Raw genomic sequence first — 18,777 nt, 5'->3', positions numbered from 1 at the left:
ATGCATAGCCAGAATTATGACCTATTCGAATTCTATGACCTATTATTCGAAGGTGAGTGTATGTATTAATTGCACAAAGATTTTTTTCGGATTAATAACGAATTTAAAAATATGCTAATTCAAGTATCAATTGTAAGCAATTGTAATTTCTATAATGTATTCTATTAACTAATGTCGGAAAGACTATGATGCTTGAAATATTTTGAAAATCACTCTGATTACGGGATCAAATGCATTAGGAGACCAAGCCGTGATATATATAGTCAGTGGAGTAGAAATCAACGGGGAATTTCACTTTCAGGATTGCATTAATAAAATGTATATTTTACTCAATTAAAAATATGGAAATACTATCCGTGCGATCTTACAGAGACTAATCGCATGCCACCCAAGCCCACATGTGGAAATTTCTGGTTACTTGTGTGATATGCAGCTATTGGAGGGTATTAATTAAGAATAACTGAATTCACTCCTCTCACGTGAACTCAGTATCCATAAATATGATGTGCGTGTATCACATTTTATAAGCATGTGTTGCTATATTCTTAACTTCGGACTCATATCGGAGCACGGATATTATTAGCAATATTAAGGAAAAACAGTGACAGAGTAATCGGAGCCAGTCGCTCCAGTCCTTCGCCCAATGAGACAACGCTGCATAAAGGTACAACAACATGGCGATTGGATGATGGGTATAAAGGACCTTGTGAATTTACAGTGACAGCGTTTTCAGCCTATGCGCAACAGATTGTCCGGTAAGCTTGAAATTAGACACTGGACATTGTGAACCTAAGACCAACACATCTCAGCCGGTGACATTAACGCTAGTTATAAATTACATTATGGAAAATCAGAAAACATTCTGTGGCGAAGGATACCAATTGCTAAAATTTTCACTTGGGTTCCGAGTCCTCTTATATTTATTCTAGTTCACTTATCATGTCTTTCGTGCAAGTGTTAAAGATCATGGATCAAGAAGCAGACACCCTTGCCCTTGTTACAGCTATGGCGACACATTTTAAGTATTATTTTCTTTTATTACATCCTTCAAGAGGGACAATTCGTTTATATATAAGGCGGTGAACCAGGCTGCAGTCAGACAGATTCGTAGTATTGGTTAAGTGGTCATTGTTGAATAGAGGAACATCAACATGGCGGCGAACAGAAGGTCCAAAACACTCTTTCTCTTAACAGTAACAGCGTTTACGACCTGTGTACTATTTACTGTCACGGGAGGTTCGGAAGCAAACGCTGGATATTGTGAACTGAAGACCAACACGTCCCGACGTTGGAGCTTCACGCTGACTAGATTTCACAACGAGAGTGGACAATGGGTGGAATTTACTTCCACGAGAGAAATGGACGACGAATCAGCAGTTCAGCTGACGGAACATATATTTGAATGCGGCGGCAGGAAGATGATTAGGCTCCAAGGCACTCTAAAAGGTAACGCTATGTTTTTCAATTCATTTACTTTTTAATGAGATATTAGAAATTGGGCACTTAATAAAACGATATAAAATCATGTTTCCGAAATATGGGAGGAGATGTACAATGCAATGCCCTTTTGCCCCGAGGACAGAGTCGGGGAAATTACGATAACTTGCAACAATTTAGCAGAGATTACTTTCCGAGTATGCTACCAGATTGAAGTGAGACATTGAGAATTAAAAAATAGGAGAAATTTAGGGTTGAAGGTTGCGAAATGTGGTGCAGCACAAGGATCAAATCGTTATATTGAGTATGTAATGAGAAAGTCCCATGTATGGCAGAAGAGAAGAGGGCTTCGTGCAAGCTTTGATAACATGACGGAACAACTGGATGATTATTATCTTGATGCATGATGGCCTGATAGAGATAATCGTTGAGGTACCAGTGGATAGCTGGAACGGGGAAGGAACACCTCGGAGAAATTATATGGAGTAATTAAAGAAGGAAGAGAAAAAGAAGATATATGTTGGTGCTAAAAGATGAGCTGAGTATATTAATTGGCTGATGACAAGTATAAAGATCTAATGTGATGGAAATATCCTTGATTTCAAAAATGAGAATACGAGACTCAAAACTGGGCCGTACTATGTGATTCAGATGAGAAACTGTTCATTAGGCCCATCAATCTTTAAATCCTTTCTCTCTCCACTGATTTCTTTTCTCAGCTTATATTTTAACACCAACAAATTTCTTCTTTTTCTCTTCGTTCTCTACCTGCTCCATATATTTTGTTCGACGTCTTAATTTTTCAATCTTGCCATCCACTTGTAAGCACAGCAAAATATAATGTCGATATCTTTGCACTTGTTTCCCGGGAATGCCATGTATACGGAAATACCGATTACGGCACTCATCAACAAAGGCTGCACTGTGGTCGGCATTGTCTTGTGCTTGAGGAAACATTAACCTAAATTCAAGCACATCGTTCCTTCGTTGGCGATGCCATTGTATCAGTTGGTTACACAAATCTGAGAACTCTCAGCTTGAAGGTGCACCACTTGCGATATATATTTCTGACCACGATTGATAGACCGTGGAAAATAGGGGATTCTTGATAACTGGAAACCCGGGAAACAAGTGGAAAGAGATCGGCAATATATTTTGCTGTTGGTTAAACATCTGCAGAGCTAACAAGTGGATGGCAAGAATGATAAATTAAGACCTCGAACAAAATATATGGAGCAGGTAGAGAAGGATGAGAAAAAGAAGTAATTGGTTGGTGTCTTAAGATTAACTGGGAGAAGAATAAAGAGGAGAGCTGAGGGAGGATTAAAAGAAGGCTCTGGGAAATATGAGAAGGAGAATTGGTAGATCGCGTATTACTTTACCAAGATCACGTACGAAGATCATGTATTACTTTACCAAGATCTAACCTTACGCTGTATAAACGTTGTTTCTTGTTTATAGGCCCAAAAGTGTATAAATTATTACCTGATTCATGTCTGAAAGCAAAAAATAATAACGCAATTATGAAAAATATACAGTATTGGTTGTTTAGAATGCAAAGTATGGAGGTTATTTTTCTTCGATATAATACCATGTAATACATGTACGTACTTACTTCAATTCAAATGCTGTGCCTAAAATGTTTCTACGTCAGCATGACCCTATGTAAATGATGGTAGCCATAAAACAGGTTGTCCTACCTAAACTTACTTCTTTTTATGTAATTAATTCTATTCTGTACTTATTATTTTTTTTGAGAAATAAAACAATTTATTTATTTATTTGGTAATTATCAACTGAAAGTCAGTGTGTTGAAACCTAAGGCAACAACTTGCTTCGGAATAGAAGGATTAAAATGTTGTAGGAACGTTGGGAACATCATATTTTAATGTTATCGAAACTCTATCCATGCATTCATTGGTAGTTGTGGTTTCTATGATGTCAGAACGTCCGGCAACGTTGTAATGAGCTGTTTTGGTTCAATCACTTGTGTTGCAGAATATTTGATTCGACCTTTATGTTTCGGTTGTTTGTGTGCATTTATTTTGCGATAATTCCGTACCATTTTCTTTTCTTTGCAGACCCTTTTTCGAATGAAATATTTGGCCATCAGCTCAAGTTCCATCACATGAGTGGACCGAATACAGCACTCATCAATAAAGGCTATACTGTCGTTAAATTGAAGTAAGTTTCTCCGAGGAAAAACTCCCAATGACTTTAATTTCACCTGAAATTATATCACGAATACATATACCATGGCATCTAGCCACGCAACATTTTCAGACATATTAAATACATTTGAAACAGTATCACAATTTATTCAAAGAAATATATTCAGGTGTAACATAAGAATGTAGGACCAATAGAAAATTATGTCATGAATACAGAATATATTCTTCCCTATTCACATCAGTACTCAATCACGTCAGCATGGCTAGTTACACTGGGAGTTGCCATGAACTATCATTAAACAACATATATAATTTATTCTTAAATATATGTATCGATGGCAAATTTCTTATTTCTACCGGCAATCTGTAACCATGAATGATTTATTGAGGTGTGATGTTCTATGGTGGGGGATATGAATGTCGAAGTTGTGATTTCTAGTGGGTATGAAATGAATATTTCTTTTCCAAATAAATCTTTTGTACAGATTAGGCAAGTTACCAGAAGAAAGTATTTTGTATGTGAGGCATGTGAGATGATAAAGGCGACGTTGTTTGAATGTCATTCAGTTTAGGCGGGCATAGGTACGAACTACTAATTCGATCCCACTTTTTTCGATCAAAAATAAACCGTATTGTCGAGTTCATTGTCACTTGTAATTTGTTGCTGTTTTCTTCATCTATATTTGTAAGCAGGGAAGATCAGTGTTCCAGGTGTGGAAGGATTAGTGTTTGTACAAGGATGGTGCGTATTTCCCATAAATAAGAAAACCTATCGATCAAATCGTGGGATTCCAAGTTGAGCAGTGAGGTGTTTGATTGTGATCCGTCGATCATCTCGAATGAGTGTGTTCGTATGCTCCGAATTTGCTAGAGTTACAGCTGTGCTCCGTCGGGCAGCGCGCGGCTAATCTGTCGGGGAATCACTGCCGGTTTTATGGAACTCACCTCGGTCGCAGACCCCATTCTAACAGCTCCGTATAGCGTGGTCACTCATAGGAAGTCATTGAAACTATATGAGACGAAGATGAAATGCTTAAAAATGCTCCACAAGAAAATCCAGGTTTTTCAAGAAACATCGCCCGAGATAAAAATTGCGTTGAAATTCTTAATGAACTGCCCTCGTAACATTGTTGAATTTTTGGATTTTCTCAGTTGGCTCACACGAAATGCAAATATCCCAAAGACTAATTAGGGCTAGGCTGATTTAAGGACAAATCATCACCCTACTACACAGTTTTTGATGATACCCTGCCCCATAATTTCCTTATAAACCGGCAAATGTGAAGTAACACAGTTTTTGGCCAATGCTAATCACATGTTTTTTGAAATACAAGGTTTTCAATTTCTTTTATTGAACTTATTGGACCTCTGCTTTGCTGAATTGATTTTTACTACTGGGATTCAGAATTTATCAATTTCCAAATATTTATATTTGAACTTTATTTTTTACAATTATTTCAAATTTAAATGCTGTCGAATCTTTGTCTGCGCATTCATCAAAAACGTTATTAATGACGTTGTGGGAACTTCAAGCAGAATTAATCGAGGGACGTTGAAGCAATTTACGTTACTTATACGAAACTCTAGCAAAGAAAAATAGCACAGGCCAACAAAAAAAATTATGTTTGAAAACTTTTTTATTTTAATAGCTGATCTTTTTAGCAGATTTTTATGTGCCGAATCCAAACCTGGCGTTAGTTTTTTGTATCTCCCATCGTTTCCAAGCAATATGGATTTAATATTTAGTGTAATACCCCTATACGGTATACAGGGAAATCAATAAAACACTGTGTTACATCATAAAATTGTTTGTATTTACTGTTCACTACATCGTGATAAAATTGTATGTATTTACTACAGCGTGATAATACAGGGTTCACTTCTCAACTGGAATTGGTCTACATTTTCTTTCCCTTTTTTCCTTGAAGCTTCTTGTGTAGCTTTTTCTGCGATGAATCGCTTGCTGAACTTCTCGGTGAAGTACCAACTGTAATCCCCATTATCTTCGTTCATTATACCTACTTTTTCAATTTTATTATAGCTATAAAAAAGCTGTTAAATTCTAAAAGTATTGCTTGATTTCATAAATTTATCTGTAAAATGTGAATAAATGGTGGGCGATACAACTTCAAAACCATCATATTTGGATTCAGCAACTTTAAAAACATAAGAAGAAGGTATTTTCAGTAAAAAAGTTTTTTCATTGTTGGCCTGTGTAGTTGACATTTGACTAAAGTGATCACTATACATATTTCAGGTTGGATCGCAATGGACACGTGCTAACGAACAGGTCGTTGAGGCCTGGTGAGCTGTTTGAGATCAGATTGGACAAGAGGGGAACAACTAAAGGCGCGGCCAACGGCATCGGGGTCACCACACACAAACCTGGATCCGATGCAATCCTCAAGCCCATGAGCAGCATGGCCGAATTGAAGTACGGGACAAGTTACATGACATTATGCACACGAAAATTACCCTCGAAAATCCTGGGAGGTATTCTGTACTTAAGAATTTGGACAAAAGGTCCGATGACGTCGTAGATTAAGCCTAAAAATGGGATTTTTTGGACGTTCAATAGGTATTCGCCTTCGTCAAGCAAATAACCACTCATATTTAGGGTGGGGGACTGTTTACTTCCATCGTGCCATCATTGGTGCCCCTAGCAATGAATGAATCATTGATTCATTTGACGATCAAACAGATATGTGTATGTCAGGGGAAAAGGTACTCTATATATTGGTCCTCATCGTAGAATATTAAACGTCACCAACGGAAGAGTGTGACTCCTCCCTCTCCCAACAGACAATGACGAGGAAATTGCGATGTTTTTTAGGAGTAGTGTGGCAACCTCATCGTTAGTATAGCTCTTCCCATCTTGCAAGAACTTCACTCCATGTAGTTTATATTTTTACAATATTTAAACTTCATATTCCAGTCGAAATGATTATCTACTCTCATCTTTTCCGGTTTGGCAATCGTTTACCAACGTGACATGACAAGGTAAGGTACTTCGACTCACACGCGTGAGGACACGCGTTCACGTTACGATTTTGATGTGCGCGCGTGCGGACACGCGAAACCCATAAATATTGGAAATTGAAGATCAATTCTGCTGCTGCTGTTTGGACGTTAGGGTTGGGGTGAGTGGAGGTTGCCATGATGAATCTATGAGTGAAGGACTGGGTTAGGGGGCCTTGGGTGGGGTCGGGGTTGGGGGCCCTCGGGTGAGTTGACATGGTGCAAAGGCTGGATGCTCAGAGACAGAGCCAAGGAGCAGTGTTCGGCGTGGCATCAGCCGAGAAGCATCTATTCTGTTATAAGAACCATTTATATTTGTTAATACTGTCTAAGTATCTTTACGCGTTTTTAATTTCATTGAAGTTACCACCCTTGAACAAGTCGGTTTGAAGACGCGTATTTAGTATCGAACAGTTACCACCAGCCATAGATGACTCGTTGAACAATACTTTGGAAAAACCAACTGCTCTCCAAGTGTGTTCAATTCATGTGAAAATACAGAATCGGACTATCCGAGTCTTCCTCTTGAGTGGCGTCAGGGAGGAACTCTAAAGAACTCAACCTTTTCGAGAAACTTTGGGAGAAATTTAGCAATCTATGCTGGCTATATGAAAATAAATCATTATGTTGCTTCAAACATTCGACGTAAATGAAGGAAGATCTGCTTCCATAATAATTTACCAATCTAAACCATTTTGATGGAGCTAATGTGTAATTTTAGAAAGAAAAGGTAAAAGGAGCCGTATTCATTAACTTTTATCATTCTTAGGTCTGGTACTTGGATGCTTTATGGGATCGACGTATGGATCAACGGTGCTAATCAATTTCCGAATTACTCCAAATCCAACATTTACACCCTACAGGTAAGTTCAATCAAAACTCATTCAATATTCTATAATCCAATAAATAGTGCGCAAAATACGTCAAAAATGGCAAATCTTATTGTTAGCTAATAGTTACGCAATACACAGTGCTCACCTGTTCGTGGAATAGTTAATAGTTAATATCGGGAAAAAGTTTCCACTGACTATATAAAAATCAATTTTCCACACCAATGCATTGATCAATGGTTGTGTCAAAACAATCAACACTTAAAATTAAAGAAATTTTTTCCTCATTATTCACTTATCATTCAGGAATTCACGGGAAACAATTGAGCATCAGCATTTACTTACCCATGACACTTATTGATTGGCGAATAATATCCAAAATTGTGTTAAGAGACGATACTTAAACAAATGCATTCCCATAAGATTAGTACAAGTATGCTCCCTTTAAGGTGTCAATTAATCCTCGATGGGTGCTTTCCATTCAGGCGACTCTCGTGTCACCTTGTGTTAACTCTAGTCAACTCCGAGCCAGCCACGAATGGAAAGCACCGTATGCGCAGTGGTTGATGCGCGCAGAACACGAGTTTAGAAAATCGGGAAATTTATCCAAAGAGAACGATGTAAGTGATTCAGAGTGAAGATCTGGAATGTTTTTTGTTTATATTATTGACCAATGTTGGATTATGGTCATTGATCATTTGGATTGTTCTCGAGACCGTTTTACGGTGAAAATAATGATGCACTGTACGCAAATAATTCGACTTAGTTATAGGCATGGCAGGTATATTTAAAAATAATATCACTCAAAATCACAAAATTTTAAATAACAATAAGAATCATCTCAGAATTGTATAATAACTACTGCAAATTTAACAAAAATGCATTATTATCTCTGCATTTAAGCTATTTATTTAAAACGTCATACCTTGAACATATCGCACACTTGCCAATAACTAATTTAAAAAATGTTTCAACTCCAGTTCCAATGCAGGTGAAAGGCGCCAAAACAACTATGCAGGCGCAATTCGTCTGTCCGCTGTCTCAAACTCAGCTTTTCGTCAGAGTCGGTGTGAGTCCGCCTGTGTCGGCAACTCCAACGAATGGAAAGCAGAAAACACGACTTGTGTCGACGCAAGTCAACTTGCGTCGACGAATGGAAAGCACCCGATAGAGTCAAACATCGGTGTCTTGCGTTGAACGGGGAACCACAACCTTTCTACAGCAGCGAACACCGATGAAATATATTTTCAACAGGAAATACTTTTAGTAATAAATTTTTCGTCACTTTTGCGACTCACCACCACGTGAATATCAAGTGATACTGTCACGTGACTCAAATGACAGCGTTCTCATTGAATTCTCGCGCGGCGCACAGTGGGCTGAAATCGAAAAAAGCTGGACAAAACCTCAAAAACGATTTTATTAAGTGCAGAATTTGAAACTTTGCACAGCTGTTGTCAATACATTAGTACATTTTTTGACGCAAACCGTTTTTCATTGAATTTTTAAAACAAATTACTTGGCCTCAAAGTTGAACAAATTTTGCAGAAATTGCCATCATTGAATTTTTTTCGAAAATCAGCATGTTAAAATTAATGCCACACCTTCTGTAGTAATTCAATAGAAACAAAAATTTACAATATTATTATTTAGTTTATTATTGTTGATTCTTGATAACATTCACGACTCAGTTGTATTATTTTTGGCCGATACGATACAAAATGGCGGACACTGTTTTTATCGAAATTTTGTGTTCATGTAGGATTTAAAAAAAAGTATCGCCGAGTTACCCCGAGATATTTACACCACATATACAACAAAGTATATAGAGTGTGATACTAGAAGTACAGCTGCGACCATCTGTGACACCGAAATTAAGATCGATTTTTCGAACTTGCGGCACAGTTCGCAGCTCGCTGTTGGCCACGGGGAATATCGTGCTCGACAGATGTTGGACCTTGAATCTTTTAAAGGAAATCAATTGTATAACAGCTATAATATGTTAGTGCCACATTTCATTTCCATTTCATACAACCTGATTTTTTCACCTTTTTGCGATATTTATCGTCGATACAATACAAAATGGTGGACCCTGTATTCTGGCGAAATTCGCGGCGCCTCGCGCGGTCGTTTAAGGGGGTCCGATTCAGCAGAGGATAAGGACCCGCGGGTGGGTCTGTAGGGGATTAGTACACACAAGGGCCGTAGTTCAACTTAGACGCCCGGTCATCCTCGGGAGCTAGGGGTTTGGAGAGGGAGGAAAGAATCGCCGCCACGATAAGGAGCCCGCCGACGCCTCCAGGGTGAGGATAGGTATGGAAGGAAAGGCAAATCCTACGCCAGCGTCATCAGGGCGACGTGGATCACTGCTAGCATAACCATCATTCGATGTTCTTACGGAAATATAAGATTATTCAATAAATAAAAGTATTCCTCAGATTTTAAATTAGCTATAAACCCTCCGCTTAAACGTAGAGGTAGTTGGCATGGCTTTCCATTTAAATTCCAACAGCGTTTTTCACGTGACACAATCACGTGGACTACCTCTCGTCTGGCTCCTACCCTTCGACCTACCTGGCATGGGTGGCCCTAGCGAGGGTAATTTAGAATAAGGTGGTTTCCTATTATTTTTTTATTGCCTAAATCGAAAGATTATTACTCCTCGAGTTCGCATTTCACACTCTTAGATTTTCGAATGACGATAACTATTTTTCGCGTCTAAACAGAAAGTGGAAAATTTCAAGCGCGCGAAAACGCGACGGCTAACAATAAGTAGTAATGATGGGAAAAGTCCGTGTGACGTGTTTCTGGTTACCGCTGCCGCCCTGTGAGGTGACCTTGAGGCGAAGCTTGAGCGCTGATACGACGCAGGCTGCTAGCAGGTAGCAGAGTACCCTGCTAGCAGGTACGGCGGCGTCGGAAGGGTACCCATCGCGGCGCGCCGCGATGGGTACCCTTCCGACGATAGGTGAGGATAGGTTTGGAAGTGCGGGAATAGAGAAATCGGAATGCCACCGTCATCAGGGCGACGTGGGTGTGTTATTAGTGAAGCCATGGTTTGATGTATCTGCGGAAGGGGCAGATTTTTGTATGGAAGAAAGAAAATCTTTCATTTCTTCCGTGGAACCCCCACTACAACAGTCATCAGCTGCTCCCTAAGTAGGTACCCAGTAAGCCTCTGTGGACGACAGCGCAGTCCAAGCTGAGGGGATGGCATCGCCGTATAGCGCCAGATAGTTTCACTCTTTGGAATACTTTTCATGGGAAATGGATTGCAACTTGCGAGTATCGGAAATTAGCCGAGTAAGGCATTCAATTGGCTGTGACGCTATCAAATTTCAAGCCTGCGCTACAGTTGTAAGTGGTACTATAATCAAATGTTTTTAAAGTGTGTGTCTGGGAAATTGCCCTTGAAGACTGGAAAATATTGGTTCTTCAACTTCAACTACACTGAGAATTTGCAGAACCATCGTTTGGAAATAGGGAAACGAGAGTCGCGTCGTATTAGTTATTTATCTATGTAGATTTCAAGTAATTAATGGCAAAGCAGTTGCAGATACAAAAGAAACTCATGGGGGTGCGGAGGATATTTGATCTACCATTACTTAAATCGTAAAAAATAATCAACATGCAAATTTTAAGATTTATTTAACCTGATTATATGCATATGCAGGACAATGCCATCTTATGATAATAAAGTAGCAGATAATAAAAAAGTAGAGATGGGTGGAATAGCAGATTTCTCAAACTCGAATATCGAATTCTAGTATTAAATCCATGATTATCATTGCTCGAATATTCGAATACCTCGAATACTAGAATTGCGCAAAGCATATTAAGCGTACGTTTTTTCTTCCATTGCCCTTGATGAATGTATAAATAAAAAGGTATACTACAGGGGAACCTCGATCTATCGTTTTTCTGGGGGGACGAAAAAAACGATGAATGCGGGAATGTTTGACTAGGTTGCCTATGCAGCAGGAAACCCAGGATTTTGGCGAGTAATTGAGATTTCCTTTAAAGGATTCATACACGAATTTAGCTGATTAATGGAATATTTTAATTTTATGGAAACTATTTGGGCTTATAGTTGATTCAACTAACGTCTCTTTCAAATATCTTAGGGGGACACACCACCACGCGAAAAAATGATTGCATGCCGTCTCGGCTTTTCACTGCTACGATGGATTTCTGTCTGATGTAGGTATATGTTCTTATATACCAAACGCCATTTCAGCGGCACGCCGATCTGATACTCGGATTCATCCAACTTCTAATTTTCAACAGGTATCTCGCTTTACCCTCACTCCTACTGTCAAATGCTAGCGGAAAATCCGCGGCGTTTTGCAAAATACACGCGCTTCTCCACCGGATTTTCTTCAATCATTTTCAGTCCATCTTTGGAATTTCTCACTAGGTAAGCAGATGAATTCGAATTCCTAGCAGGGAGAAACTAAATATCTTGAGAAAATATCCCTTCGTCTGTGGCTGCGACAATAAAGATTTCTAACATAACTCATAAATTGTAACTTGATATATGTTTTCCTAAAAAATACAGCATCAACTTCCGAGAATATTGAGTTTTGCCAGAATCCCAAGTCTCCGCCGTATTTCTTCGTCTTTCCGACATTTATTTTGTTGCGTAAAATGCTTAAATAAAGTCAGAAATACGTCTTGTTTGGTTTTATTCTTTTTTAAATTACGCGCAAATGACTAATATTTCTATCCAATAAAGGTGTAATACCAATTGACAAAAGTCATTGTTAGAAACCTTATGTGCTAATAGATGACTCATACTGCGGTTGACCTCCAGAAATGGGGAACTTCGAAGCAGGTAGGCAGAAAAAGGTCCGTGGGGAGTGGGGGAGAAAGAAGGAAGAGTGAAACACGATTCTACTATTCTCCTGTAACTTGATATTTTCTTTTGAAGCTTTTGATTTATGGTCTTCGTAATACGAACCCTGCTCGAGCTGGGGCCTTTTTTTATTTCGGAGAGGAGGAAAGCGTCGGAGGAGGGGCCGGGGGCTGATGGACGGAGGGGGTAGCAGATTTTGTGAATTGTGCTACTTAGTTACTATCCCACGGCGCTGAGGTTCTCCTGGAGGGGGGAATCGGGGATTTTCGGATTTTTTCACCCGATCATTTTCGGTTCCCACGTCGAACTCTTTCCACCGTTCTAATCCACGAATTAGATGTAATTCGTCAACTTGCCTTAAACGACGCTGCGTGCACCAAACGACTACAGTTCTCTAGATTTTTCAGAGTCAACAACCAACGACGTGCGTGCGACAGTGTATGACGCGAAATTCTAGGTATTCGAGGTTTTCGAGACGGTACCTTTAGCTTGACTATTCGAGACCTCGAATATCGAATAGGTACTTTCTAGTATTGGAGGTATTCGAGTATTCGCGGATACTATTCGCACATCTCTATAAAAAAGTTGAAATTATGGTTTTGCAATGTTCGGGAATTCGGGGGGCCCCGCAAAGGGGGGGCGCGGGGAGTGCGCCCCCCATATGTATCTACCGCTGATACGAAGTAGGTTTCTATTTCATTGCAGCCTGGAGATCGCATGGGAGTGATGAGATCAGAGACTGGAGCTTTGCACTTCTTCGTCAATGGAGTCGATCAAGGCCCAGCCGCATCCAACATCCCAGAGGAGGTCTACGGAGTGTACGAACTCTACGGAGACGCCACCCAAGCCACCATTTTGCATCCAACGCACCCATGATACGCCAAGAATTACTTCGCCATTTTATCCCTTAAAAGAACGCATGAAATAATATACCTACTATGGAAGAGTGAATGATACTCAGCCTGGGCTTTCTCTTAATTCTGGTTGTAATTGTCTAATAATTGAATCTATTTTTAGATCATATGCTGAAAGAAAATGAATACTTCCTTACTTGTAAAATAATCATAAATTCTTCACCTTATGTAATCACTGAATTGATGAAGTGCGAAACCATCACTTGAATTAGGATTGGCATGTACGTTGTTTCTATTCTCTTTGTAATAAACTCTCTTAAAATATGAGACTCTTAATAAAATGCATTTTGACTCATACTTTAGCAAGGGATGTATATACTCAAATTTTATTCTATAACCGCACAGGATTGCCTATTCTTTATTTTTATACTATAATGAAAAATTAATTGCTCCGCAGAAAGAAATAATAAGAATTCAATATTAGTTGATGAAACACAAATGCCACCCTAAGACAATAAGGCTAAAAGAAACTTAAACCAAAATTTAGAATCAGCCTTCGTATTTAACTCCATAGCGGTTCGAATGATAACTACTCTAAACAATTTTAACCCTTAACCAGTGACGTGAAATATTTGTTACACTACCAGTGACGTGCGGTCTTAGAGACAACAATAAATCAAAAATTCATAAAATGTTGCAACGTCATTGCTATTGTTTTGTTTAATTTTTGTTTAAATGCTCAACTATTCTAAAACTTATATTAATTTTTACACTCCCAATACGAACCATTTTGTCATTAAAAATTGTGATTTGAAGCAGGCTCAAAAAACTGATGCCCAAAACACTTGAGTTATAATTATTATATTTATGCATCAATATGTCACCAGATTAAAAAAAAAGCCTTAAATGTTGAAGTTGGAAGGCTAAGTACTAAGTAGCTATAAAATTTATCCAGCTTATTCCTTTCTTGATGCTTTCTTATGTTAGTGACATGTGGTCTCACAGATCGCTAATCGAATTGAATTGCAAATTTACAGAATTTAATGAAAGGAACATTAAATTTTAAGAGTGGGTTGTCCTTGTTATGCAAAAATGTGAAGCTAACGAGAATTATAGATATTTTGAAATATTAATTTTAAAAATATTCATAATTTTAGAAACGCAGCGGTCTCTCAGACCGCACTTCACCGGTTAAGGGTTAAAAATATAACCTTGTCGCGCTGGAAAGGCTTGCAAGTTCCCGTGACCCCTAGAGCTGCACTGGCGGGATTAATAATAAATTATTCCCGTTAGGGCCACCCATGCCAGATAGGTCGAAGGGTAGGAGCCAGACGAAAGGTGGTCCACGTCACGCGAGCAGCTGGGAATAAGGCTCAGGAGGGGCTTAAGGCGCTAGTAATCCAGGGGTGTATGGAATACGGGATGTGGGGGTGCCCTCCCCAAGAAAATTTTTAAGATAAATGGTTCAAAATTGGGAGTTATACGGCCCTCTGAGGGATATTTTATTGATTCCTACATTACAGTAAAAGTAATATATATATTCAATTAAGTTAAATGGATTAAATTGAAACATTTCTCTTAGTTCTGGGGGGGATTTATGCCTCCCTGGAATTTCACGTAGAAAGTAGCAGTTGTGAGTTGTAATAAAGGACCAAAAAATCAATTCGAATTCATAATAGGTGTCAAATATGGAATCTTTCATTGGAAAGTACCAAAGAAGATAAATTTTAGATAAGATAGATACATCCAACCAGGAGCGCAGCTGGGAATTAATGCTAGGGGGGGTTTCAGGCGCAACTAATACTGGGGTGTCTGGGGGTATGGCATACCTACCAGGGTAAGCGGGAGGTGCGAGGACCCTCCGTCAGAAAAAAATTTAAGATAAATGGTTCAAAATGGTGAGTTTTACGGCCTTCTGAGGGATATTTTATTGATTCTTCACTATTCCATAAGTAATATTAATCGAAATAAATAAGATAATTAACACGTACTTTGCGCTCTTTTCCTTTGAAATCCATTAATTAAAAATATCACAAGAGATAAATTTTACTTCACATAGATCCATCCCACTAAGGATTGTAACGTTACGTCGTAAAATCTGGTTGATTTTTCACGTAAGTCCAGACAAGGGAAATACTCCAACCGTCGGTCACATGCTGGATCAGGGTAAGACTCCACAAACAAGAAAAACAGCTCACAAGAAAAAGGTAGCCAAAAACAATTTACGAGTTATTACCGTACGATATCTATTCAAAGTAGAGTATTCAAAAAATCAGAAGTATTACAGAAAACAATGATAGTAAATTCATGATCCCAAAGGAAACATTACCAGCTAAATACCAGCAGAAAATTGCTCTAAAAATCTCATGCCTCACAAGACATGTGACTCCCAGCAGGTCACGACCAGAAAAGGGGGCCTTGCCTAAGCAGGACAAGACAGGATGAGAGGGGAGGGATTCTTCCAGGGAGTGGAGGGGTAGGCAGGCGAATTCAACTACGGCGCCACTCTGCATAGCACGGCCGCTCCACAAAATCAGCCTTCCCTGGTTTTGAGACAACCGCACAGCACCCAGAATTTTCCCCTCAACTTCTGGGTTGGAGACATCAGAGGAATCAGTTCATTGGAACACATGGAGGGGAGGGAGATACTGGGGTGAGGTGTTGGAGGGAGAGATAATTGTGATAGGACAATGGTAAAACTTCTCACTCCAAGTACAATACTAAGGCCTTAGCACCGATTTCCCCTTGCTTGCCAAGGAGAAGTATTTCTCCGCAGTAGTCCTATATAAGTCTTGCATTGCAGGTAGGCTGGTTCGGGGCTGGTTCGGAGGCTGTTTCGGAGGCTGTTTCAGAGGCAGGATTTCCAGAGACAGGATTTTCCAGAGACAGGATTTTGCGAGACAGGGCACTTTGCTACAGGGCCCCTTTGCGCGAAAAATCCTTTGCGCGAAAAAACCTTAGCGCGAAAAGTTCTTGGCGGGAGAAGTTCTGCGGATAAGTTCGGAGGAAGTTCGAGGAAGTTCGAAGAATTTCTGGGGGGGGGGGGTACCAGAAATTTTTGGGGGGGGGGGGACACTAAAAAATGCCACAGGATCATGAGATTTGTAAAGGTAGATATAATCCTAACAGTTACGTTGTACTCGAAACATCCATGTTCACGGAATAATTCAAAAGTTTTTCGCTTTCTATTCGGTTTGAATTCTGTTATTTAGACAATATCATACATGATAATTTTAAGATAAGATAGATTCATCGCGTGTGGGAACAAGAAATATGGATAGAATTAGCGATAATTATTGCAGTTAAATCACGCCTGAAATTTCAGTGATGTCCTAAAAATATTTCAAAAGTTATTCCAGTTACCTATATATATGGAAATGCGTTTATAACCATGGAAATGCGTTATTTAGACAATGTCACACAAGATAAATTTTAGTTTAGATGTACTCATTATTCTTTGTATCATGAAATTTGGACAGATACAGCAAATCATACGTAAATTTTTGTGATGAGCACTCTATGTCCCAGAAGTTATTCGCGTTCTCTCCCTAGGAAATCCGTTACTTAGACAACAGTAGAGACGATAAATTTTAGTTGAGTTAGATCCATCCCAGATAGGATCATGATGTTCGGAAAGATATACTAATTAATCACTACGCTTGTATCCAACATATCAATTTGCCAGTGTTAGGCCAGAACAGGGGGAGCTGGTGTAACGTGTCCGATGCTCATTTAAATTATTGTAATGCAATATGATATTTAAACAATTACTCAGCTATATTTATAAATAAAGGAAAAGGTTATATTTAAAAACTTATCAATCATTTTTGCCATAAACAAAGAAATATTTTAAGTAATCACTAGCCGTCAAAATGACCGCCGTGAGTAAACCACACCACTATATTATTACGTCTGGCGGTTATGTCATCATATGGGTATTAGTGAGCATATTAATGTACCGGACATATCTTCGGTTTAAAAAAATAGGAATATTGGACTCAAAACTGGGCCGTACTATGTGATTCAGATTAGAAAATGTTCATTAGGTCCAACATTAGCGGTTTTGTGCATGAGGAAATATAAATATCCAAGCACTTTTGTCCATTGTTGGTGCTGCCATAATATTAACTGGTGAAACAGATCTCAGAGAGTCTTGAAGGTACAGAATCAGAGATTTGAATGGCGGATCGCTTGGATTGTGATACCTGAATAATATTTATTGACCTTGAGGATTTTAACCTGCATAACCGGGAAACAAGTCAAAGGAGATGGGCAGTCAGCTTATATTTAAATGAACGTTCTACGGCCGTTAAATAATCGAAATAAAACAAATTACCCTAGACCGCAACTCTGCATTGGGCGAAAGAGGGGACTTAAAGAGGAATGAAAGAGTGCGTTGAGAAATTAGGAAAATCATCAATGGGTCGAAATACAGTAAATTTAAATTTAAAAGTTTAATTAAACTAAAAAGCAATTTTTACCTCCTTCACTCCCTTCTACCTCCTCCACTTCCTTTTACCTCCTCCACATCCTTCAACGGTCTCCACTTCGTTCTACGGTCTCCACTTCGTTCTACCTCATCCACTTCCTTATACGACCTCCACTTCCTTCTTCCTCCTCCACTTCCTTCTACCTCCTCCCTTTCCTTCTCATTCCTCCCCTTCCTTCTCTTTCCTCCATTTCCTTCTACCTCCTCCCCTTCCTTCTCCCTCCTCCCCTTCCTACTCCATCCTCCACTTACTTCTACCTCTTCCACTTCCTTCTACCTCCTCCCCTTCCTTTATCTACGCCACTTTGTTCTACCTCATAGACTTCCTTCAACCTTCTCCATTTCCGACTACCTCCTCCACTTCCTTCAACCTCCTCCACTTCCTTCTACCGCCTCAACTTCCTTCTACCTCCTCCATTTCCTTCTACCTCCTCCACTTCCTTCTACCTCCTCAACTTCCATCTACCTTCTCCACTTCCTTCTACCTCCTCCACTTCCTTCAACCTCCTCCACTTCCTTCTACCGCCTCCACTTCCTTCTACCTCCTCCACTTCCTTCTACCTCAAACATTTCCTTCTACCTGTTCCACTTCTTTCTACCTCCTCCACTTCCTTCTAACTCCTCCAATTTATTCTAACTTCTCCACTTCCTTCTCCCTCCTCCTCTTCCTTCTACCTCCTCCTCTTCCTTCTATTTCCTCTACTTCCTTCTACCTCCTACCCTTCCTTAACCTCCTCCACTTTGTTCTACCTCCTCCACTTCCTTCTACCTCCTCCACTTCCTTTTGTATCCTCCACTTCCTTCATCCTCCTCTCCTACCTTCTACCTCCTCCCCTTCCTTCACCCTCCTCCACATCCTTCTCTTTGCTCCATTCCTTCTTACTCCTTACCTTCCTTCTCCGACATCCCCTTCTTCTCCCTCCTCACCTTCCTTTTCTTATCTCCACTTCCTTCTAACACCTTCACTTCCTTCTACCTCATCCACTTCCTTCTACCTCCTCCACTTCCTTCTACGTCCTCCACATCGTTCTTGGTCCTCCACTTCCTTCTACCTCCTCCACTTCCTTCTACCTCCTCCACTTCCTTCTACCGCTTCCATTTCCTTCTACCTCTTCCACTTCCT

At 39.5% G+C, this 18,777-nt stretch overlaps 2 protein-coding genes across 2 annotated transcripts; both read left to right on the top strand.

The window, feature by feature from the left end:
- The first annotated feature begins 1,117 nt into the window (after positions 1-1,117).
- Positions 1,118-6,796, top strand: LOC124161445. Its single transcript, XM_046537766.1, has 4 exons — positions 1,118-1,446; positions 3,519-3,621; positions 5,866-6,042; positions 6,742-6,796. The coding sequence occupies exons 1-4, from the start codon at positions 1,152-1,154 to the stop codon at positions 6,794-6,796; spliced, it is 630 nt and encodes a 209-aa protein (XP_046393722.1). The 5' UTR covers positions 1,118-1,151.
- A 605-nt stretch (positions 6,797-7,401) lies between these two features.
- LOC124161500 (neuralized-like protein 4) lies at positions 7,402-13,459 on the top strand. Its single transcript, XM_046537837.1, has 2 exons — positions 7,402-7,489; positions 13,017-13,459. The coding sequence occupies exons 1-2, from the start codon at positions 7,409-7,411 to the stop codon at positions 13,185-13,187; spliced, it is 252 nt and encodes an 83-aa protein (XP_046393793.1). The 5' UTR covers positions 7,402-7,408; the 3' UTR covers positions 13,188-13,459.
- Positions 13,460-18,777: the final 5,318 nt, after the last annotated feature.

Source organism: Ischnura elegans, chromosome 6 (assembly GCF_921293095.1).
Source record: "Ischnura elegans chromosome 6, ioIscEleg1.1, whole genome shotgun sequence".
NCBI lineage: Eukaryota > Metazoa > Arthropoda > Insecta > Odonata > Coenagrionidae > Ischnura > Ischnura elegans.
The sequence above is the reverse complement of the archived record's forward strand: the minus strand, read 5'-3'. Positions and strand labels throughout refer to the sequence as shown.